Source organism: Suricata suricatta, chromosome 8 (genome assembly GCF_006229205.1).
Source record: "Suricata suricatta isolate VVHF042 chromosome 8, meerkat_22Aug2017_6uvM2_HiC, whole genome shotgun sequence".
Classification (NCBI taxonomy): Eukaryota; Metazoa; Chordata; class Mammalia; order Carnivora; family Herpestidae; genus Suricata; species Suricata suricatta.
Genome location: NC_043707.1, coordinates 108,260,034 through 108,284,687, shown reverse-complemented (window position 1 = coordinate 108,284,687; position 24,654 = coordinate 108,260,034). Strand labels below are relative to the sequence as shown.

At 53.3% G+C, this 24,654-nt stretch overlaps 1 protein-coding gene and 2 long non-coding RNA genes across 10 annotated transcripts in view; 2 read left to right on the top strand and 1 right to left on the bottom strand.

Moving 5' to 3' along the window:
* ST3GAL3 (ST3 beta-galactoside alpha-2,3-sialyltransferase 3) overlaps positions 1-18,893 on the top strand; it is a 204,264-nt gene extending 185,371 nt beyond the window's left edge. For 5 of the 8 annotated variants that reach the window (XM_029948429.1, XM_029948427.1, XM_029948428.1 and 2 more), the window contains 3 exons: positions 12,697-12,843; positions 13,036-13,182; positions 18,717-18,893. In XM_029948429.1, the coding sequence (XP_029804289.1) occupies positions 12,697-12,843; positions 13,036-13,182; positions 18,717-18,806 (384 nt within the window). In that variant the 3' untranslated portion in view covers positions 18,807-18,893. The remainder of the gene's footprint in view (positions 1-12,696; positions 12,844-13,035; positions 13,183-18,716) is intronic. The other 3 variants (XM_029948432.1, XM_029948431.1, XM_029948430.1) reach the window with 1 other exon arrangement.
* A 3,529-nt stretch (positions 18,894-22,422) lies between these two features.
* On the top strand, positions 22,423-24,171 carry LOC115300207. Its single transcript, XR_003912545.1, has 3 exons — positions 22,423-22,462; positions 22,665-22,802; positions 24,135-24,171. It is a non-coding gene; the product is annotated as an uncharacterized LOC115300207 (long non-coding RNA).
* Positions 23,937-24,617, bottom strand: LOC115300206. Its single transcript, XR_003912544.1, has 2 exons — positions 24,495-24,617; positions 23,937-24,222 (listed from the first exon to the last, which is right to left on the bottom strand). It is a non-coding gene; the product is annotated as an uncharacterized LOC115300206 (long non-coding RNA).
* Between the last annotated feature and the right edge of the window lie 37 nt (positions 24,618-24,654).

Genomic DNA, 24,654 nt, shown 5'->3' with positions numbered 1-24,654 from the left:
TCCCAATTCATGCACAAGAGGCCTGGGCTCCAGAATTTGGGAAGACAACATGGCTTAAGAGGGGAAAGCAGATCAGGCCTTGGGGTCATATAGACTCTGTCACTTGTTAGCTAGGTTACCTTAGGCAAATTACTCAGGCCCCTTAGATTTAGCCTTATCCATAAAACAGGAGTAATGCTACCCATCATTCGGGGTTGTTTTAAATATTAAACCGGCTGAAATATAGAAGCACCTGGCCTGGTGCTTGACACTTAGCAAGTGGTGTCTGTAGCAATGACTAATGCTACTTATTATTACTATTATTATCAGTGGTGGTGCCGTGAGAAAAGCCCAGTTGCACTAGGGGATGAAGCATTGTCTGTCCAGGCTGTAGGGTCTGACCAAGGAGGTGACCTAAAGCAGGGGTCAAAGGCCAGGCCTTGAGGAAGGAGACTCGGGGCCTCCTGGGAGAGAGAGCAGGGGTGAATAACAGTCTGGGAAATCGACAGGGCAAACAGGTCCCTGCATATGAGGCCTTATTGGACCAGGCCCAGAAGTGGGGCCTGAATGTCCATCTGCCCCTAAACCTGTACGCTGGTCCAGACCTGGGAGGGATGCCGAGCCTTAGGAGCTCAGTGTGGACATCCCCTCACGCCAGGGGAGACCCCGTGCAGGGCACTGGGAAAGGCTGCTGAGGCTGTCACACAGCCTGGCCTCCCCCTGCTGTGACTAGGCTTCTGCTGAAAGAGCATCCATCTCCCCGCCAGCCTCAGAGACAAGCTCTCCTGGGACAGTTTCCTTTGCAGCCATCTCTGGTGGCTCATCCCTCTTCTGCCCTGAGGGCCAGGAGGCCTCCAGGGCCGCATGCTCACTGCTGCTCCTCTGTGCGCAGATAGAAAGTGGTGAGGGATTGGGGTTCGTGCCGTCTCACCCCTCTCATCCATGACCTCTGGGTTACTGGGCCTCATAATCAGTATGATCACTGCCGCCTTGTCTTCTCCCCTCTTCCTGCCTCTCTCCCTCCTCCTTGTCTTCCTTTCTCCTCTTCCTCCGCCTCCTCTGGCTTCCACCATCCTCATCACGTATTATGCTCTCCAGTTTGCCAGCCTCCTTTGAATTTGTTCTCATAACGATCCTATTAGATCAGTTCTGTAAGTGTCCCCATTTGGGGGATGGGGAAACTGAGGCCCAGAGAGGTTGAGTTCCTTGCTCAAGCTCACTCAGCTAGCTAAGCGATAGAACTGAACTTACTACACCCAGCTCTGACTGCTTCAGGGGTCTTCCTAAGAAATAAGCCCGACCACATCACCCTCCTGCTTAGAATCCTGCCTCAATCAACTCCCACCTGTCATGGCCCATGAGCATGGTAAGAGCTGCCGTTTACTGAGCTCTTCCACACGCCAGGCTCTGGGCCACACGATTTACAAGCAGTGCCTCCGCCACACACGTCAACAACACTACAAGGCCAGGTGAGCAACAGTAGTAAGTGGGGGAGTAGCGTTTGGAGCCAGAGGTGTCTTGTGTAACCATAATACATAGCCTCTCTCATTGGTTCATTCGATGATTCATTCGTGGACTAATTGATTCATTCATTCATCCAGCCAATCCAAATCAATCACCAAAATCACACAGAGCCCTGGGCTTCAAATGTTGTCTCCCTGGCCTGACAACCCTCCCTCCCCATGACTGTCTCTGCATCCAGCCAGTCCAGTGCCGGGGAGTCCCCCCTGGAGAAACTCCAGCTGAGATGGTGGTATCACCTTACCAGCATCTTTTTTTTTTTTAACGTTTATCTATTTATTTTGAGAGAGCACAAGTTGGGGAGGGGCAGAGAGCGAGGGAGAGAGAATTCAAGCAGGCTCCACACTGTCTGTGCAGAGCCCGATGCAGGGCTCAAACTCACGAACCATGAGATCGTGACCTGAGCCAAAATTGGCCTCTGAGCCACCCAGGTGCCTAGTGATATCACTGTCATCTTGATGCTGCTTGCCACCCCTGTGTCCTGTCCCTGACCATTGTTCCTTTCGGGACCTACTCACCACCATCTTTAGTGCCACAACATGTCCGTCCCTGTTGTGGGCCAAAGTCTCACACCCTGCTCTGCAGGGAAAATAACCTTGGTCAGCAACCAAGAACTCTGGACTTCCCAGCCTCCATTGTGTGAACCTACCTTCCTCCCCATCCACCTTGGTTCCCTCACTGCCCTCTCTGTGCCTCTCCCATCCAAGGTCACTTTACTCCCAGGTTCCAGGCTCTTGTCCTGTCTCCCCAGGAACTATCTTCCTTAAATTCTTTTCTCACCTCTTACTGGATCCTCCTTCACATATGTAATTTTGTTCAGGTCTCTCTCACCTTAAAAGTGAAAGCCTTCTTTACTTTGTGTTCCTCCTCTGTCCTTCCTTCCTTTCCAGGTTTCCAGAAAGAGTCGTTACCTCTCCATGATGCATCTCAATGTCTTCCCCTTCTATTTCTCCACCCCCTCCAGTCCAGCCTCCAGACCTCTCTCTCTGCTGGCAGCAGCTTGATTCCACATCCAGTGGACTCAACCTCTGCCCCCCTTTAAAGGAACAGCTTGTCAGGAGACACCCAGCGAGGATTTGCTTTGAACTGGGCAGTACCAAGTTGTGGGGACAGTTCCTGGTCTTACGGGGTCATGGCCAAACTCCTGGGAGGCATGCTTCATTCCTCCTCCTCCTTTGCCTACTGTATTCATTTGGTCTCCAAATCTGGGGTTCCTCCCTTAAAAATACCTTGCTTGCCTTATTTCAGCAGCTTCCTATCTCCCAGCCTTCAGTCCAACCTCCAGTCTCCAAATCTGTATCCAAAAGAATCCTCCTCAGTGCCCATCTGGTTGATTCCTTCTCCTGCTTCATGGTTCTCACCACCTACATGTTGCTGCTCTCAAAGGGCCTTCTCATGCCCACACACGGGTATCACCTGGAAACGTGTCAGAATGCATTTGGGGCCCCATCTTTGGCCTGGTGCATGAGAAACTCTGGGTGGGCCGGTCGTCTGTTGTAATGAGCCCTCCAGGTTTGGATAGCAGCTCAGCTGTGAGAGCCGCTGGCCTGCAGGATAGAGCCAGGCTCCATGGCCTAGTGCCCATGACCTGGCCCCTGCTAACTCCTTCCTTGTCCTTGCCCCTCTTTCTTGCACCCAACATGCACCTTCCACTCCAGCTGTACTGGAATAGAGATCCCGCTTCCCACCTCCACACCTCACCTGCTCCCCTTCGCGAAGCTGTCGTAGATGCTTCTCTTCAGAGTCCCCACCAAAGCTCTCCTCGCTCTGTTACACATGAGGGGTTACTGCCCTGCCAGCTCTTACAGGCCCCCAGAGGACAGGGCCTGTGGGGTTTGTCTAAGTTCATCACCTCCAGCGGTGTCTTAAACACAGTCGGCCACACATAAATGAATAAATACATGTGGAAACTGAGGCCCAGAGTAAGGCAGGAATCTCCAGCAGAGTCAGGATTCCAGCCCAGGTCTCCTGACCCTCAGTCAGGACTCTTTCCTCTAGGCCGGGCTGCACCCCCCTTTCATGGCCCTGGGAGGTCGTTCTTTTAGATCCAAACCCTTGCTCTCCTCTTGCTTCTCCGGAGCCTCTCTTTCCCTTAGCCATGTTTGATCTTCTTTCCGCAGGTCAAGAGCACTGTCCTTGACAAAGAAATGAGAACGGCACGGTGCCTGGCACTCTGCCTCTGTCAGTTGTCTGTCAGCCTCACGAAGTCGGCCCCAAGCCGACTCCTATTTATGTTCATCGCTTTTTCCAAATATAGCTTTCAAAAAGGTTTTGTGACCCTCTCCTCAAAGCACACATCATGATAAATTCCAAACAGACTAAAAAGTAAAATATAAAAATACAACCAAAGGGAACTTTGAAGGAAGAAGAATAGAAGTCACATCCCCGGAGAGAAAGAAACTTTCACGGGGTGATGTGCTAGGAGAAATCAGATTTAATAACATATGAAAATTTAAACTGAACTCACAACAACAAAGAGACTGGATGCCACGGAGCCTTGGAAAGTGTATTTCGGAAATATGATAGACAAATGGTTATTGTTACAAAAGTTGACAAGAAAACCATTAGGACCCCAGCAGATCACACAGAAGGAAATATGACTATGGGGCGCCTTGGTGGCTCAGTCTGTTAAGTGTCCGACTTCAGCTCAGGTCATGATCTCACAGTTCGTGGTTTCAAGCCCCGTGTCAGGCTCTGTACTGACAGCTCAGAGCCTGGAGCCTGCTTCAGATTTTGTGTCTCCCTCTCTCTCTCTGCCCATCCCCCACTCACTCTCTGTCTCTGTCTCTCTCTCTCTCTCTCACTCAAAATAAAGACCTAAAAAAAAAAGAACGAAATATAACTAATAACAAAAATATCTTTAACCTTTCAGCAGTCAGAGAAATTCATGTGAGGACAACAGAATGCCATTATCACCCCCTCATCTTTAAAGAATGTGTTTAAATTGTAATACATGATTCTGGCAAGAGTTCCATGACAGGTGCTCTAAGAGGCTACTGGTCGGAGTAGAAATGGGGACAAGATTTTTGGAAAGGAAATGACATTTTGGCACCAACAGCCATCACCCAAAGGAAGGACGGATCAGCACACAAAGATTTTTATTACAGTGTTATTTAATAATGGCCAGACCCAAATATAACCTGAGGGGTCTGTTACACAAAGGATATTTCAGCGACCTGAAGGAGTGCGGTCCTCACGGCCGCCCCTGCCTGTCGTCCTTCGGTGCAGGCAAGGTTGGCAAAGCAGTGCTGGGTTCGGTGTTGGGAATGGAGGGTTCCTCTTCCTCAGCCCATGTGTCCGGGGTTCGTTTTCCTCTTCTGTACAGTGGGGATAGGAAGAGCTTCCCCGTGTGGCTCCCTGTCAGACTGCCCGCAGGAGTGAGCAAGACCGTGCACGTGGCAATGCTGGACACAGCGCGCTTCCCCTGCAGGTGATGGTCACCTTCTGAGAAGCGAGATTCAGCCAGGCAAGGGCCCAGGAAGGAGTGTGTCAGGGAGAGCACCGGGACCTGGGCACAGGGCAAGTGCCTCCTGGGCGGGAAGGCGCAGCCACCCCATTTCTCAGCCTCCAGTACACATATAAATTTGCCTCGGACCCTAACCAGCTGCCTACCTCCGCCTCTTGTAGATTGTAGTTTGGGGCACCGAGAAGAGCACAGGTAGTGAGTATGGTGTGTTTGTTGAATTAAAAATAATTCAGTATAACTGGCATGCAAGGTGAATGCAGTTCTGCCCTGAGGCCGGGGCAGGAGGGTACCTGCCTAACTCCTCCAGTCACACCAGTTGCTGTGGAGTGAAGAGGAATAAGCAGGCCGAGAGGGAGCTGTCCCCTGCAGGGCCATCCTCACATGGTAGGCCACTTCCGTCCTCCTGAAGACAGAATCCACCGCCCTGTGCAGACTTCTAAGCCCAAGGAGGGCTGTTTGCAGGGACCAGGAGCAGAAGGTGCATTTGTGGGCTGGGGCGTCTGTTCACGTGTGCACAACGCTCCTCAGGGCACGGGGTGGGGGTGGCAGTGGAGGGAGGAGGGAGCCGGGCTGGGGCTGTCCCTCCTCACAGCACCGAGGCCTGGCACAGATCTGCAGGAGGCCGGATTCTACATTCAAACCCGGGTTCCCAGGTGGCTTTTCAAGGGAGAAGAGAATATTTTTTATTTAACAGCTTGATACCTTGATTTATAACTTTCCAATATTTAGAATCTAAAATTCAGACATGTGGTATCTGGACTTCCGTTTGTAATTTTGTCCCTGGCCCCACAAGCGTTGGGGGTGGCCTGCGTGGATGTGGGGGGCAAGGGCTGCAGGCAGGCTGGGTAGGCAGAGGACAGAGTGAAAGGTGTCATGATGGGTCTCTGGTATAAGGGTCACGTCGAGGAGCTCAGACTTCATCCTGTGGACTAAATAATATCAGGAGCCAATGCGCTGACTTGTTGCCAAACATATGACCTGCGTGACTTCATTGTCATAGCCCAAAAACGCTATGAAGCAGAAACTATTCTTGCTTCCCCTACTCTATATTGATGAGGATAATAAGACTTGGAAAGGACAAATAACGCAGGCCAGCGACGCAGAGTGAGCAGTTAGTGTCAGGGTTCAAAAACAGACCTGCAGAGTAATTGGGGCAGCTCAGGCCACAAGCAGAGGTGGGCTGACGGAGAGCGTAAAGGTGGGAAGCGTATGGTTGCGTGGTGGGCCCGCGCAGAAGCTGCAGATGTGGGAGTTTCTTAGTCCCTGGGGATGAGGGAGAGGGCGAGGCCAAGGGAGGTGGAGGACTCGAGTCTGGGTTGTTGGGGAAGAACAGTGGTAGTGGATCCTCAGGGAAAATAGACTGGATAAGAAAACAAGCCCTCTGGGCCTGGGTTTCTTTAGCAGGGGACTGGACCAGATGCTCTTGAAGGTCTCTTTTTGTATGATTGTAATCCGCATTTTGAGGGTTGGTTGTCTGAAATAGTAGAGAATATATCTGCACAAAAAGCACACGGTTTATGTCTAGCGGGCCCCCAAGTATTTGTGAATCCATTGCTCCAGGTTAATCATGGGCTTTGAAGTCTCTGCGTCTGTAAACAGCCTTCTTTTCGAGCTCTTCCTTTTGCTTCTAGTTTCTGTTCCTGTGTCACCTTGCCCTCCCTCCCATCTTACGTGCCCTGTGTGTGAACATTTTCAGGGTATGTCTCCTCTGTATTTTAAATAAGCACAGCAGGTATTCTAAGCCTCTTTTTGGCCCTCTCCCACATTATAATCATCCTACCGTGTATTGAGGTTTTTGTATACTACCCTGTCGTTTCCACCCAGTTACAGACTCCTGTTGGATTAGGAAAACAAAAGCAAAAACCAGGCCCACGCTCTGAATTATCCTGACAGGCTGTCTCCGTGGGCAGTGGAAAGCCACTGAACATTCTAGTCCTCCTGAGAGTGTGCAGGTCAGATCTGTGCAGGCAAGTGAAGGAATGGAAGGAGGAGGTGGGCAGACCCGGCAGCTGTTGCGGTGGCCCCGGGAGAGGCGGCAGCCTGTCCCAAGGCAGCAGCAGCCTTGTTCTGGGTGCAAGATGCTAGCCCAAGGGTAACCTCTCTACTCCCAGATCTCTCACCTCCTAAGAGAGAGGGAGGAAGGGACTGCAGGAGGAGACTTGGCCCAGGGGCGCGCCTTCTTCCCAGAAGCTTTCTCCACTGCTCCTGGCTGTTGCATTAGCAGGAGACTGGCGGCCACACACACCGATGAGCTGGGTCCAGGCTTGACTGAGGCAGGGCCATTCCTGGAGGGAGCAGGACTCGACAAGGAATACAGCCCACGGGTGGCCTTGAGGAGAGGTTGGACCTTTCTGGGCTGGCTCTATAGGCCTCTGTGTTGTGTCCTGTGGGTCAGGGACATGAACTGTGAGAGGACTGGGGCCACACTTGGGCAGGCCTTCTGGGACAGGGCTGCGTTGTGGCAGTGGGCCTGGCAGGGTCACCGAGCAGGTGAAGACTCCATCGCCCGCTGCCCTCCCGCAGGGAGCCAGAGAGAAAAGCAGGCTTCCCTATCCGAACCCATGTATGTCTGTGTACCGGCCTGTGAGGCGTCTGTCATGGCCGGCCACACCCACACCCTCTACTTCCCTCTCCACTGGAAAGGAAGTGTCTCCACTTGTGTCTCCACTTGTGACATTGGCTCACAAGCATAATAGATGAGACTTACTAAGCTCCTGCCGTGTGCCAGACAAGGTGCCAGATGCCATTGCAAAGCGCACAGCGTCTCATATAATCCTCGTGACGGTCTAGGAAGTAGATCCTGTCATCCCTAAGCTGAGGCTTGAAGAGATTACGTGACTGCCCCCAGGTCATGCATGTGTCGAATCAGGATTCGAACCCTGGTTTTCCAGACTCCAAGAGTCCTGCTCTTCCGCTGCAGCCCTGTCTCTCACATGGCTACCCGCGGTCTCCTCCCCAGCGGCCTCTGCTTCCTCCTGCCCCTTTCTTGTTGGTGGGGGTGGGGGTCTCACCCCTTCTCACCTGATACAGAGATTCTTTTTTATTTTCTTTCCAAGGTTTTATTTAAAGTCCAGTTCAACTAGGTATTTACCCAAAGGATACAAAAATGCTGATTCAAGGGGCCAGATGCACCCCAATGTTTATAGCAGCGCTATCATCAATAGCCAAGTTATGGAAAGGACCCAAATGTCCATCGACAGATGAATGGATAAAGATGTGGCATATATATGCAGTGGAATATTACTCAAAAATGAACTTTTGCCATTTGCAGCAACATGGATGGAACTAGAATGTATTGTGCTAAGTGAAATAAGTCAGTCAGAGAAAGATAAATATCATACGATTTCACTCATATGTGGAACTTAAGAAACAAAACCGGGGAAGGGAAGGAAAAATAAGACAAAAACAGAGAGGGAGGCAAACCATAAGAGATGCTTAAATACAGAGAACAAACAATTGCTGAGTGGGTGGAGGGATGGGCTGGATGGGTGATGGTCATTAAGGAGGGCACTTGTCGGGGTGAGCACTGGGTCTCACATGTAAGTGATGAGTCACTGGGTTCTTCTGAAACCAATACTATGCTGTATGTTAACTAACTTGGATTTACATAATTTTTTTTAAAAAAAATAAGGGATAGGTGATCATAACTGACCTCAGAAATACCTGTATTATTGTCTAAAAGTAAAATAAATTGATAGGTAAAAATTCCAGTTAGTTAACCTACAATGTAAATTAGTTTCAGGAGTAGAATTCAGTGATTCATCACTTACATACAGCACCTGGTGTTCATCACAAGCGTCCTCCTTAATCCCCATCTCCTGTTAAACCCATCCCAATATCCTTTATCAGAAGTCAGCAGATCCCTTGACTTCAGGGGTTCTGTGACCCTCTGCAGTGGTTGCAAAATGTCATGTGTATGTGCCTGTGTATGTTTTTCTGAGAAGAGAAGCCATAGCTTTGATTTTAGGAGACAGACTGGTACTTGATATTTTATGGCTGGGGAAACACCAGAATACCTAAATCTTAACTTAGTCTTATTGTTCCTACTTTCCCTGAAATTCCTAAGGAGACTCTGCCTCAGGACAGTGACATATGGAGAAAAATAGAACAGAGCCACTGACTTGTTCCGTGTGCCAGTTCCTAGGGCTCTCACACAGGGCTCCCCGGGACTTGAGACCAAGCGCAGGCCTCCCTTCCCTGGGGGACCTGCATTGTTCCCCCTGAGCAGGGAGCAGAGGCCGGGAGTAAATGTGACACACTCAGTACCCTCAAACCTAGGTGGCCAGATGAGCTGATTCACCTCCCCGCTGAAGCTTTTGTCAGATACTTACCGAGGGTTTGAGGTAATAAGCTAATTTCCCAGGGTTTCGCATAGTGATCACCCATGGGACTTCAGATGTTTCAGAGAGGGTGTCATGGAGCCAGAATCTTTTTTTTTTTTTAATGTTTTTTATTTATTCTTGAGAGACAGAGAGAGACAGTGCAAGCAGGGGAGGGTCAGAGAGAGAGAGGGAGGTACAGAATCTGAAGCAGGCTCTAGGCTGTGAGCCTAGCAGAGAGCCTAATGCAGGGCTTGAGCCCAGGAACCATGAGATCATGACATGAGCCGAAGCCTGACCCAGGCGCCACAGGAGCCAGATTCTGAAGTTGGATCCAGCCAGACCATTTCCTCTCCTCTCTGAGACCCAGTCCCCTCCATGAAATGGGATGGGGGGCACCAACCAGGCGACCCCTACTCACCCCAGGCCCCAGGCTTCCTGAGGTGAGAATGGTAGTGATAATGATGAAGTGTAGACAAAGAACCCCCATCTTGGCTTTATGACACTCAGGTTTGAGTATTGGCCCGGCCACTTGTGTGACCTTGAGCATGTTGCTTCATCTGGGGATCTGTAGCCGTGAAGTGGGGGAGAATGGAGGAGATATAAATCAAGTAATGTCAGTGAAAACTAGCCAGGACCCTCGTGCACCCCTGGCTGCGCCCGTTCCTGGCTCCCCCAAGCAGCCCCTGTGCCCTCTGCTCTTTAGGTGTGGGGGACAGGCATGGGCAGGAACTCTATGGGGAGAACTGTTGGGGCCTGCCAGGCTTCACACAGGGGACAGGGGCCCCGCACAGGCTGGCACCTGCCATTCCTTTCGGTCGACGCCTGGCCCTCCCAGGAGGGGCTCCTCCCCAGGTCTGCGTAAGATCTCGGTCATGTCCACACTTCCCTTTCCTACTGGGTTCTGTCGCCCCTGCCCTTGGGTCTGTGGGATTCTAAAACAACAGAATTGAAAGAAGCAGATGACCAAGTAAGCCAGGAGGGGCTGGAGATATGAAGAATTTAATGTGGATTCCCCAGTTTCTGATTTTGGAAGATGGGGGGTTGGTAGAAGAGAGAACACAGGAGGCAGAGCAGATCTGGGGACACCAGACACCAGGTCCTTGTCCAGCAACAGCGGATTGGTTAAATAAGTTACAATGTATCCTGGTGACACAATTCTTAGAAAACATACTTTTGATGTCTGCAGCATTGTTATACAGATGTATCATTCAACCAAACCTCTGTTGAAAGCCTCTGAATTTTTTTTAAGTTTTTCACTTTTATGAATGACACTGTTATAAACACCTTTTTCCAAAGGTCTTCATTCTGACTACCTTTAGAAAAGAAATATTGCAGTCATCAGATAAAAAAATGACTTTGAGGCTTTTTATACCTATTGTCAGATTGCCTTTTTCTTTTTTTTAAAGTTTATTTTGGGAGAGAGCAAGAGGGTGCATATAAGTGGAGGAGAGGCAGAGAAAGAGGGAGAGAGCCCAAGCAGGCTCAGCACTGTCAACACAGAGTCCAACGTGAGATCTTGCTAACTGTGAGATCATGACCTAAGCTGAAATTAAGAGTCAGCCACCTACCCAACTGAGCCACCCAGGCGCCCCTCACATTGCCTTTTAGAAAGGTTCTATCAATTTTACTCCTGTAGCAACACTGGAGAATTCTACCTAGGTGTACGTACCACCACAAGCACCAAGATACATACACAGAGACACACACACACGCATACGCATACTTTAGAGGATAATGTGTGTGTGTTTGTGTGTGTGTGTGTTTGTGTGTGTATCTGCTTCTGGGCTGTCTTGTCTCACTGATCTTTGTGTTATACATGAAGATTCTTATACATCTATCAGTATCTTAGTAATTACAAATTCATAGTAGATTCTTAATATCTATTTATTTGTTTATTTAGAGAATGAGTGGGGGAGGGGCCATAGAAGAGAATCCCAAGCAGGCTCCAGGCTCAGTGCAGAGCCCAACAGGCTCAGTCCCACAACCCAGGGATCAGGACCTGAGCTAAAGTCCTGGGATGCTCAACCAACTGAGCTACCCAGGCACCCTTCTGAATACCTAATTTTTAAACTTGGCGACTGTTTCACCTGTAAAATATTTTGGGTGGATTTTTAAAATCCTTTTAGTAAATTTCAGAAGTCCTGTTGGGATTTTTCTTAGACTTCTGTTAAGGCTACATTAATCAGGGAGGGTGTGCCATCCTGTTAATATTCAGCCTTCCAATCTAAAAACATGGTTCACCTCCAATTTTTTTTTCAAGTCCTCTTTTTATATCTCTCATAGTGTGGCTTTTTTTTAATTATAGTTAAGTTTGTTACTCAGTTTTGGTGTTTTTTTGTTAGGATTGTAGATGGGATCTTCTTTGTATTATATCTGGTGACTGTTCCCTGTTGGAGTACAGATCCCATTACTAAATTATTCTGTGCCTTATAAGTTTAGTTGATTCTTTTCGGTTTTCTAGGCAAAGAACAAACACCCTGAAATAACAGGCTAGAGTCCATGGCTTGGTAATGCCTCCAGACTGCAGGGTTACTGTGATTCTCTCTAGAAGTATCTGGAGCTCAGTTGTAAGGGTGGAGAAGGTGAGTGAGTGGGTTGAGCCCACGTTCATGGTTTCCCTAGGCTGCGGCAGTAGAAGAGCAAGGGACAGGGGACTGAGGGAGCTCCCAAAAGAGCTGGCGTGCTCTATTTCAGGGACTAGAACAGGAGGGGCTGTACTGAGAGGTAGGGCTGGGAACAGGAGGAAGGGAGAGAGTCAGGAGATGAAGGTGTGGCCCTGGAATGGACGCTGCGCTCCCTGAGGTCTCCACTTTGCAGTTAAAGAAACTGAGGTTCACAGAGCTCGTCACTTGCCTAACGTCGCCCGCTGCTAAATCAGTGGCATGCTGTGTTCCACTGTGCCTTACTAGCTCACGTTCTGTCCTTATTTTTCAGGTTCACTTTAGAACAGTTGACTGAAAGCAAGGAGAGACAGCAGAAGGGAAAAGAGGTGAAGCCAGCAGAGCAGATAGGAGAGAGAGGGCAGGCTCCTCATGGGCCCCTCAGCTAGCTGCGAAGGGGAGGGGACAGCTGGCCCACTGGGTCCCTAGGCTGATCCAAGAATCCCCTCGGATGGGACGAGCACACCCCAGCGCCCCACACTGTTGCCCCTGCCCTGCAGGTCACTCTGTCCACATGACACACTGTGGCCCCACCATGTGCTCACTGTCCCCTCCCAACTTCGTGTCTGTCATACCTCCTGTGTCACCCCTCACACACACACAACAGGCCATCCCTCTACTAGCGTGTTTACCCCCCACACACTCCCACCTTGTTTCTCGTTTGCCTGTACACACTTGGAGCGTGGCCATGCACGCAGTCCCATCACAAGCAGTGTGCCCAGCTCATGCCCACTTATGCTGTCTACAGAGTGCATCGGATGGCTTCTGGAAATCTGTGGCCACTCGAGTGCCCAAGGAGCCCCCTGAGATCCGCATTCTCAACCCGTATTTCATCCAGGAGGCTGCCTTCACCCTCATCGGACTGCCCTTCAATAACGGCCTCATGGGCCGCGGGGTGAGTTAGTGGGGCCCCGGGAGAGGGCAGAGAGGAGGTCAGAGATGCTGTGGGAGGGAAGGACAAGGTGGCAGGGTGAGGGGTGGAGGGCTTGTTCCTCAGAAATGGAACTCAGCTCTGGTGAGGGTCGTTAAGGGTCTCAGCCTGACTTGGTCCTTTAGCTGAATTCTGTACTTCCTTCCTCCCCTCCAGAACATCCCGACCCTTGGCAGTGTGGCAGTGACCATGGCACTACACGGCTGTGATGAGGTGGCAGTCGCAGGCTTTGGCTACGACATGAGCACTCCCAATGCACCCCTGCACTACTATGAGACTGTGCGCATGGCGGCCATCAAAGAGGTGCCGGGCTGGTTGGGGGGCAGTCCCTGGGCAGGGCCGACAGAGGGGTGTCCCAGCACAAGTGAACAGAAAGGGGTGAGCCAGCGGCTGGTATGGCTGCCCAGAACTGGCAAGAAGGCTCTGCTCTGCCCTTAGCTAAGTTGGATCCCCGGAGGTCCATCCACACATTCAGGTCTCTGATCACTGGACTCTGTGCCCCTGAGTCCAGCACCCCTTTCCCCACCCTTCTCCCCAAACTTTTCCTCCCTGGCTCTCTCCCTGCACCTGCCTCATCCTTGCTGTTCCCAGCTGCCTTATGCTCATGCTGGCACCAGCCCAGGGCCATCTTCTCTACTGCAAGTCCTACCTTCACCTCGAGGAATTTTGTGCCCCCTCAAACCTCCCACAGACATTGCCGCTCAGTCCCCACGCCTCTTCTGCCCTCCCCCATGAAGGAAAACACTGACACTATCTGTCGCCCAGCATTAATTCCCAAGTGATCCCCATGTTCAGGTGCCTTCATGTTCCAGAGCATTCCAGGTCTCCCGGGCTGTCAGTCAGCCTCTTCCCAGCCTCTTCGGTGGCATCTCTGCCTTCACATCCAGGGCCCATGTGAGCCCCTCTTATGACTCCCTCCACCTCCTTCCACTGATGCCAGCCTAGAGCCTGAACATCTTGGGCCAGAACTTCTAGCAGCTTCTCTGCTCCCACAAGGTGGGGGGGGGGGGGAGGACACCTCCCATCTGCACAGACTCTATAAATGCAGGAGTTCCCATCTCAGGCAGCCGTCCTTCCTGCTTACCACCTGTGGGCATGCCCTCCTCCCACCCCAGAGCCCCGCCCTCCCTGTCCCGCAGGGAAAACTGTCGGCTCCTGCTGGCTCGTGCCCGCTGCCCTCCCCGCTCCCTCCCAGCCTGGCTTCCTCCTCCACCTGCCGTGACTCCCACTAAGGTCACCAGTGACTCACCTCAAGGCTGCCAAGTCCAGTGGACACATGTTTCCTGACCTCTCAGCAACAAACACACTTTATGTTGACTACTCCTTCCTCTTTGAAACTTCTCCTGCTCAGGCTTCCAAGTCCGGAATTTCTGGTGTTCCTCTCCTTTCGCTTGTCAGTCTCATTCTCTGTCTTAGCATCCTTGACTTAAGAGCCAGCATTCGCTAAGGCTCCATCCTGGACAGTCTTCTCCTCTCCCTGTACACGCTCCCCAGGAGATCGACACCCCCATCCGTGGCTTCACTTGCCAGCTGTATTGTGTCAGGCTCGGGGGTTCACTCAGGACACCTCAAGTAATGGGAAGTTATTGTGAGAATTTAAGAGAGACTTGGGAAACCGGAAACTGCCTTACGACTGGGCTTCCTATTGCCTGGAATGGAGTTCAGGAATGGGGGGCCCACCTCGGGTCCAGCACAGCTCCGGAACTGACCCCAGCCCCCTCAGCAGTGGCCCCAAGCCTGCATCCTGATTGCCAGGAGCCTGTTGGTCTTTCTGTCTGTCTGTCTTCATGTATCTTCTTGCTTTTTCTGTGCCCTGCCAGCACCCACCCTGAACAGCTTTTCCCTGGCTTCTCGTCCCTCGCATCTGTGGTCTCTTACATACTCGCTTTATGTAAACTTTGTGTCAAAGTGGCAGGCAGGAGTGAAAGGCTGTAGATATGAGCCATAGCCAGGTCACTCAGGACTTTCTGGGCCATGGTGAGGAGCTTGGACTCTACTCTGAAGGCCAGAAGGAGTCATGGAAGGGTTTTAGGCCATAGATTAGCATGTAGTAGGCCACTGTGCCTGCAGCATGAAACACAGGGGCACAGACTTCAGTACACACAACAGAGAGTTGCTGGACGGGAGGCAGGCAGGGGATGGGCATTACGGAGGGCACTTGCTGGGGTAAGCCCTGAGTGTTACATGTAAGTGATGATCACTGGGTTCTACTCCTGAAACTAATACTGCACTTAAACGTTAACTAACTTGAATTTAAATAAATAAATTTAAAAAAAAAAACCTAGAGGGGTACTAAGCGGAGGCTGTCACAGCAGTCTCAGCAAGAGATGAAGACTCAGGACCAGGAACTGTTCAGTGTCGATGAGAAGACGGAGAAAGACACAGAATTTTAAATCAGCAGGGCCTGGCTTGCCTCTGTGCAGGAAGGAGGTAGAAGGGACAGCACCTTCCCTGAAAAGCCATCTGGTGGAGACTGTTCCCTTTCTTCGGTGTGCCAGATCTCCATTTTCAAGCCAAATCGCCCCCTCCCTACCCCGTTATCCTGTCAACGGGGCTGGCCTGAGGCTCACAGTGTCTGCCGCACCCCCATCGTGCAGGGCGCTGAGGGGCTCAAGCCATGACGGCAAATGGCCTGGGTTCAGAGCCTGGCTCTGTGCTTTCCTTTCCTTACCAATAAAAAGGGTAATGATCACACTTACCCCCTTGGGGAAGATTAGACATGATAATGCTTTAAAAATAATAAAGGCCTGGCGCTTAGTAAGTACTCATACATGTCAGCCAGTAGTACTAATATTAATGTTTTACCCCTGCTTCTCACTGTTACCTCCCAACGTCCAGGACAAGGATGCACTGGAAATGCTGGTGCCCGGGTTTAGGGTCCCGACTGTCACCTTGAGCATCTCAAGTAGGCAAGTGAACCATGCAGCAGCCTGGCCCCACCACTGCTTCCCCTCCACTCGGCCGACGGGCCCATTCTCCAGGAGTGTGTGGGCTATGGAGGCCAGTGGAGCAAAGCTTGCATGCTGGGAGATGTGCAGGGGGCCACAGAGTTCAGAGAGGAGAAAAGTGAAAGGACACATGCCATAGGAAGGTGCAGGGTATGGATACCAAGGGAGCAGTGTTCAGGGACCGTCTGCCATGTGGGGTGCTGTCGAGAAGTCTAGCAAGACTGGGAAACAGCCAGTGGCGGCACCAGTGCAGACAGTGGGGAGAGTGGCTTCAAAGGCCGCTGGCCAGAAGCTACACTGCTAGCTGAGCAGTGAGCAAAGGCAATGCAGACAGGACAGAGCGGCAGGCGTGGTGCATAGGACGTGCTCCCGGGGAGCGTGGACAAGGAGGAGAGGGACAGAGCAGCAGCTGGCCCGAGGCTAACACAGGCTCACGGAGGTCTGTGCCACACAGCAGAAGGACTCGGTGTGGAAATGTCCTTTCATGAGTTGTGAGCACAACTGCCTGTTCAGATACAAGGCCGGCATAGACGGAATTGCCCAGGGAGCCGGCAGAGTAGGAGGTGTGGGTGGTCAGGGCAGCACTGGCGTTTAATGACCGGACGAAGGACAGGGTGCCAGAGATGAAGACAGGAAAAGGGCTGGCAGAAAGACAGCTGCATCCAGAATCAGGGACTCTGTTGAGGCTGGGGCCCCAGGACCACCAGAATTCTGCCCCAGCCTGTAGATGGTGTAGATGGCATAGCAGACAGCTCTGGGGGGCTCCTGTGCTGTCTGTACGGAAGGGAGAATGAGGAGGCATTGCCTCGTCCAAGAGAGCTACACCCCAGGGCCAGCCTTTTTGTTTGCTATTTCATTATGCACACTGTCTAACGTGTTCATAAATCCAGAGAATAACGAACTGTCAAGTACCATCACCCACGCCCCTCAATGGTCGGCCCAGAGCCAGTGTTTCATCTGTTCTTCCTCTCATGCACCCCTCCCCGCTGATTATTTGGAAACAAGTCTCTGATATCGTATTGTTCCAGCTATGAATTTTTCGGTAACTTTCTCTAAAAGATAAGAGCTTTTTGAAAAGTATTACAATACCACTATCATACCTAAAAAAATTAATAATCCCTTAATGTCATAAAAAATGTCCAATCTTGGGGCACCTTGCTGGCTCAGTCAGAAGAGCATGTGACCCTTGGCCTTGGGTTCATGAGTGTGAGCCCCACAATGGATATAGAGATTGCCACCAAAAAACAAATAAAGAAAGAAACTTAAGAAAAATAATGTCCAGTTTTCTACTGAGCTTTCAAACATTGGTGATTCCCAGTGGTGTTCTTGAAACTAAGCCATCAGATTGATCGCTTCTTGCTGGGGCTCTTGGAGGGGATGTATAAGTAAAGAGCAGTGTAAGTTTCTACCTTTGTTCAGATCCTGCCCCAGCCATTCCTCTAAGCCTCCAAATTCCTCCTCTTTTTTTTTTTTTTTTAAGTTTATTTCTTTTGAGAGAGAGAGCGCACAAGCAGGGAAGGGGCAGAGAGGAGAGGCAGAATCCCAAGCAGGCTCCGTGCCATCGGCACAGAGCCAATGTGGGACTTGAACTCACAAACTGTAAGCTCATGATCTGCCCAGCCAGCCGAGTGTAATGACAGAGGCTCAAGGGAGCCAGAGGTTTTAGAGACTTTGGAGGGACAGTTGTGTAGATAGACCAATAGAGAGAGGAAAGCCCTGAGACCTTCAGGTGCCGTGGTGCATGGAGTGGGGGAGAGGAAAACAGTCCCCACTTGAGATGTGTCTGGGGGGACACTGTCCTTAGGGACAGCTGGGTTTGTGGTTAGCACAGGAAGTTGAAGGGGAGGGGCACCCGGGCGGCTCAGTTGGTTGAGTGTCTGACTTCAGCTCAAGTCATGATCTCACGGTTCACGAGTTTGAGCCCCACATCAGGCTCTGTGCTGACAGCTCATAGCCTGAAGCCTGCTTTGGATTCTGTGCCTCCCTGTCTCTGTCCCTCCTCCACTCATGCTCTCTCTCTAAAAATTAACCATTTTTTAAAAATTAAAAAAAAAAGTTGAAGGGGATACTCAGGGGATATAGGAAATTTTGCCTGCATTTCAGATTGAAAAGATTTGGCCAGTTGGAGAAAGCTGACTGAATGAGAATAGGGACAGTACAGAGCCCTGCATCCTTAGCACCGGTAAACAGTGCCGGCTAGCATCGCTGTGAGCCTCAGTGCCGACCCACACAGCAGAGCAGTCAGGTGGGCACAAACTATGAAGAGGCTGTCCACTCTCACGGAGTCAATCAGCCAGGCTTTATCATTTTTTGAGAGACTTAGCTACCAGAGCCTCCTGGTGGGAATATGGGGGACAGGAAAGAGCCTGAGCCTGTGTGCAGTCTTCCCCCAGAAGAGCCCCAGAAGGCGGCATCTTCCCTATAATTTCCACATTAACAGTAAGGTGAGCCTCTTGTCCTCGGGCCCCCTGGCTCCTCTGATCTGAGAGGTAGGATTTCATCAGCCACCCCCGGGCCTGGAGACCGGATTGCATCAGGCCAGAGGATGACTAAGCTGCCCCATGCCGTTCTCTTCAACTGGGCCCACCCGCCAGGCCTGGGCCAGATCTAAGTGACTCACATTGCCTATCCTCAGGGTGCCTAGGACCTAGGTGCCCTGGACATAGGGCCAGACAAGGAGGTGCTGAAGTCTCTGGGAACACGGTTGGAAGGCCTAACTCTAAGACTTGGAAGAATAAAAGAGGCAGAGTCCTTCCAGGGTGGGGCTGGGGGGAGGGTGAACTGTGGCACTTCTAGAGCAGGTTTCCTGTAGTCAGAGAGCACAGGTGGCTGGTGGTCAAAAGAGGGCACTGAGCTCAACTCATCCCATCTCCATGTCTTTCCTTCCAGTCCTGGACGCACAATATCCAGAGAGAGAAAGAGTTTCTGCGGAAGTTGGTGAAAGCACGTGTCATTACCGACCTAACCAGCGGCATCTGAGGTGGGCCCAGCACATGGCCACGGAGGTCCTGGCACCGCCAAGAGCAAGCGGCAGCCACCATCACCTGCCCATTTCATCGGCCTTGGTCTGGCTCTGCCTGAAAGGCACAGGAGTCTTTAGACCCAGAGAAGGACAGTGCCAAGTGGCCCCAGGGGTGGCAAGGCCTTGGCAGGGCAGCCAGAGCTGTGTCTGTCCAGAGGCTAGCCTCAGAGACCAGCACTTGGCCTCGTTCTGAGTCTGGGTCCTTGAAGCCAGAGGGCCAGGAGGCCACCAGCCGTGCCCAGCAGGCCCAGCATGCAGGAGGTGGACGCCAGGCAGCAGGGCTGCTGCTCGAATCATTTCTCCAATCAGTGTTTGGTGTATTATCATTTTGTGAATTTGGGTTGGGGGGAGGGTAGGGATAATTTATTTTTAAATAAGGTTGGAGATGTCAACTTTGGTCCACTTACCGTGCAGAAGGAGGCCCACTGGGGGCCCATCAGGTCGTGGTGCCAGTGGGCTCCCTGTAGAGTAGGGGTGCCATGACTGGCCTGGGCCCTGCTTGGGGCTACAGAGGAGGTGGGCAGGATTTCATGTCAGCCCTCTCCAGCACATGCCACTCTGGCCTTTCTTGAGGAGAAGATGGGGTATTCCCATTCACCAGCCCCTAACTACCCCAACAGGGAAACCCTGGAGTCATCATGTACGCCAACAAGACAGCCCCTGGGTTAAGCAGAAAGAACTACCGAGCTCAGGAGATGGGGCCTGGCCCAGCCTGGTGGGAATAGCCCCCCTCCCCAGCTGCAGCTGATCCACAGGACAGCGCCCCAGCCTGGACTGACCAACCGGCAGCGGTTCTGGACTGCAGCAATGAGACTGCCAGGTGCTTGGGTTCTGCCTTTAGCTTGGACCAGAGGGAAGTAAGGCTCAAGGACCTTACCCAGGCTGTGACAGCCATCCTGGAAGCAATAAAGCTCTTCCCTGAATCTGGCCTCCTCTTGCTTTCTCGAACTTTCCTGGAAGAGGCAAGAACCTGAGGCCGCAGCAACTATGTTTAACTTCAGGGCCATCTCTCTAGCCCACAGATTCCTGGGGCCCTTTCCCTTCTTGTGTCAACTGCCAGACCCAGGTAGCCACCTAGGGGCCGCCTGAAGCCTCTCCCATCCCACACAGTCCTACACCCTCTTTTGCCTTAAGCAGATCAGAGGCATAAGGGCATGCCCCAGAGTCTGCCCTAGCCCTCCTAAAGAGCCACGGAAGTCCACAGCCTTAGCACGGCACCTCTAAATTCTGCAAGCAGGGACAGAGATGCCTGCGGGTGCAGGAAAGATCTATTCGAAGCCTCTGACACAGGCTCGAAGACGGTACCTGCTCCTGGTGCCCCAGGCGGAGCTCTGGAGAGACTATATCCCACCCCAACCCAGAGCACAACGTCCCCCCCTCCCCACATGGCACAGGAAGGCACAGCCCACTCTAGGCACCCTCAGGTGAACATTAGAAAGGACATCCCCACTCCCACCCACTTAGAGTGCTAGAATCTGATCCCTCCCTTCCCAGCAGCCCCAGGCAGGCCTGGGAATGGGATGAACATACACCTGCATCTGAAGCCATGGAGTAAGCTTCCTGCCAGAGCTGCCACTAAGGCAGTAAGTGAGGCTGGCTGGCCGGCTCCCTCACCTCTCACCTGCCATCCCAATCCAAGAGTCCTTGCCATCCCAAGGATCGCCAGCTTCCCACCTGCCCCCTTCCTGCCATGGTTTGTCCTCAGGCAGAAGCCTCCTTAGCTGAGGGGAAAGCAGGACCCTGACTGAGAGACAGGCACACTCAGAACTCCCTTGGGATTGTGCTGGAAACTGGGCACAACTCCAATGCACATCATATTCTATGGGAATGGCGCCCCCTGGAGTTGTACAGGGCATAGGCCGCATGCCTACAAGAGGCAGCCATGGCTGATAAAGCCCCAGGTTGCAGGAGGCAGCAAAGAGAGGAGCTACTCACTGCATGGCCCCCTGTCCTACCGGGGTCCTGCCAAGCCTGCAGACAGCCACCACCGGCTCTCTGTGGTCTGGCTTCCACTGCACAGAAACTGCTCTCACAAAAGCTGTGGTTCTCGGCCCTGGCCATGTGCCAGGATAACCTATGCAGACCAGGAAAACTGCACATGCCCACCCCAAGATTCTGATTCAGGTCTGGGGTGGAGCCCAGAGGTGGGTGGTTTTAAAAGGTCCACAGTGATTCTGATGCAGAGTCAAGGTAATAGCTGGTCCACACATGTCCCCTGAGCACTTTTCATCCCCACCCATGGCTTCCAATTGTCAGTTGGTCAACAATTCCCAAATTGCCATCCCCACCCCAGCTCTCTCCACGTTGCTGCAGGCTACGGATTCAGCTACTTCCTGAACATTGCCACTGGGGTAATCCACAGGTCCTTCCAATTCCACATGGCCGGCACTGAACTCATGAGCTCCTGTCTCCCACATGCCCCTCCTCCAGGGTGCCCCAGCTGCCAGCATGCATTGCCTCCACCTGGTCACCCAGGCCAAAGACAGACCTTGGTCTGTCCTACCTCTCCATCCCATCCAATTGGGCACCAGCGGAGTTTTCAAGAAGGTGTGCTCCTGAGAGGGGCTTGCAGCCCTCCGCCAGCCCCACATCTCAGCCTCAGACTCCTCTCTCCCCAGCAGCCTCCCCCTATATCCCCTGACCATCCACCCCACTGCGGCATCCGTTCTGCATGTCTGGTCACACCATACTCCTACCTGAAACCCTCCAGTGGTCCCCAGTGCCACCAGGATAAAGTCCAGACTCTAGTATGATACACAGGATCTGGCCTTTTCTTACCTCTATCCCTGTTACTGACTCAACCTCCACCCCACCTGCCAAATTGCCGTAATTAGGCACCTGAAATACTACCTACCCTCCAGCTGCTGCCTCAAAGCCTCGGCGCATGTTTCTCCTCCGTGACCCTCCCTTCTCCAGCCCGGGCACCTGCTTCGACCAGCACTGCGCCGGCGGCACCCGCGCCCGGCTGAGCAGCGGTGTCCGCGGGTCCGGCTCCAGCCCAAGCCCCGGGCGGCGGGGGTCCGGCCTCCAGAGCCCCCGCGCAGCGCCTCACCAACCTGACGAGTCCCGTGGGTCCGCTGAGAGAAGCAGCCAGCGGTGGGCCGGACAGCCGGAGCAGTCACTGAGGGCCGGCCAGCCCGGACCCCAGAGACCACACGGACTGCAGGGCCCGCGGCCGAGGCGGGCCTCTCCCCTCCCTCCGCCCTCAGTCCAGCCTCCCAACTCCCTACTTTGTGTGTCTACAAACTCTGAACGCCCAGTTCCCGCGCCTCTCCCGCCGCCTGGGTTCTCCGCTCTGCGTCCCAGGGTCCCCTCCCAGCGTCTCCTCCCCCAAAGCTCGGGGGCCTAGGGTAGCTGGGAGGCGGGGGATGGATCCCAGAAGGTGGAGAGGCCAGGTGAACCCTGAAAGGTGGGGTTGGGCGGGGGCGCTCCGGGCCCCACCCCGGGATCCGGTGACGCCGGGCTGGAATTTGACACCGGATGGCGGCGGGCATGAGGCTGCTGAGGGATGGAGTTGGGCCCGGCCCCCAGACACGGCTCAGGGGCTCGGCCAGCAGCAGGTCCCTCGGGCCCCAGCCCTCACCGCGTCCCGGACCCAGAGCCCTGCACCTCGGTAAGCCGACCTGTTGGCCCACCCCAGTCCCAGCCCTGGGGCAAGGGGGAGCGGGCAGGCTAGCTCCCCTCCACTCCTTTCTCACATTCTCCCTCTCCTGGGCCCTAGGCACAGCCCTCCGCCCCTCCCAGCCCCCTCAGTCCCTCTGTCTGGTCGGACTGTGCTAGCCTGCTGTAATGTGAGGCTCCTGCTGCCGCTACAGGGCGCAGACTGGCTGCCAAGGCCACGCTTTTGGCTAAAAGAGGCGCTGCCAGGTGCACAGCCCTGGGCATGAGCCTTTTAAGCTGCGGGGGAAAGCCCAGGAAAGGTGCCTAGAAGAACACGGAGCAGGACCCCTGTGGTGAGTATCTGGCTGGCAGAAGGGGGTGCAAGGACTGGAGGACCACCAAGTGGCCCCAGACTGCCAGGAGGGAGACTGGACCTGCCCTGCCCTCAAGAGACCTGCTCCTGAGCTCCCCCTAGTGCAGGGGGCCACCAAGGCTGCCTGGCCCGGCTTTCCCTCCATCAGTGAGAACAGTCACTAGCCTGGCCCCTCCCTCAAGGCCTGATTTAGTTAGCAGAGCACACCTGGCCCTGGAGGACCACCGCACCCGAGAGGCCTGGGGAGGTCTGGCCCACAGGTATGCAGACGTTCTGTGGGCAATGGGGTGGGGGTGGAAGGTGACAGCTGGGACCCAAGGACAGACCAGCTAGTGAGGACTCCAAGGCCCCAGAGGGGTGTTTGGGAATGCCAGCCAATGTGGGTTCACCAAAGGTTGGTGGGGCTCAGAAAGGCTGGCTGGGCTCAGGAAGGATGGTTCATGGGGGAAACTTATAAGAGCAGGGCCAGGCTGCCAGACCTACAGGAAGCTGGAAGGGGGACGGACCTGGACCAGCTCTCAGAGATCAGGTTGAAGTGGAGGCCTGGCTGGTCCTCCTGGGAATTGCTCATAAGTCTATTTGAGCATGGGGAAAAGCCCATCCACCCTTTGAGTCAGCAGGCTTGGCAATGCTGCCCCCTGGTGGCCATAGGAGCCATGCCCCGGCTCTGTGTTAGAGGGTCCATCAGCCACCATCCATCATGAGCTAGTTCTTGAGGGACTTGTGTGGGGAGGAGCGAGAACTCTGGCAGCTCAGAGTCCAGACTGAGATCTTAGAGGAGCAAGGTGCAGCAGCTCTGGGTGGGCAACACAGGCTGAGGCCTGGGCCTCGCTAACATCAGCTAGGTCAACAGCAAGCACCCTAATTCTTCTCTAGGCCATAGCTTCCTGTTGTGTGACATGGAGAAAAAGCTCCCTATTCCCTTCTCCAGCTGCTCCTGGAAGCTGCAGCCCTGCAGCACAGAGCAGGAAGGTCTTAAGGAAAAAAGGCCTTGTGACGTTAGACAGTTGCTGAGCTTCTCTGAGCCTTATTTGCTCAGGTGGAACGTGAGGATTATGCCATCTACTTCATGGAATTGTGAGAACTGAAAGAAGGAACAGGTGCAAAGCATCAACACATAGTTAGGTTCTCATGTAGTTACTTCTCCGCCTGGGTTGGGTCCAGTCTTCCAAGCCCCTTGTTCCTGGCCTGGAGACACTGAAGGAGAGCAGTGGCCTGCTCTCAATGTTCTGAGCTGCCTGAAGAGAAGGGGGCTGGCGGTGGGGGTGGGAACAGGTCAACTACAGCTGATGGGAGCTCCTGGTATTGACAGAGATGGAGCCCGGATATGGAGGCCCTTCTGTGCTGCCCCGCTGGCCCCAGCCTAGGCAGCAGGTGAGTAGTTCTCCCAGTGATGCCACCTGGTATTGAAGAAAAGTGGTCTGATTGGGGAAGGAGCTCATGGTTTGGTCTCGGCAGGCAGTTGACAGACCCGGAAGGGGAAATGGTCAAGGAGGGACCAGGAGTAAGGAGAAAAGTCAGGGTCCTCAGCCGATCTCTCCCTTGGGCAGCGGACCCGTTGTCCTCCTATCTAAACCCTTCCGGAGGGCCCCCCCCCTCAATTAGGCACCCATCCTGTGTCTGATCCCTGCTGTCCCAGCCCATCCCCAAACTCCCTCCACCCGAAGCTGACCTCGGTGCCCGCTTCCTTCCTGAGGCTGCACTTTTCTCTCCGCGCAGTCTGCCCTGTGGCCAATCCTGGCCGCTCTGGCCCTGCTGAGCAGCGTCGCCGAGGCCTCCCAGGGCCCCGCGCACCGCAGCCCCGCCCCGCGTCTCGGCCCCGCCCCGGCCCC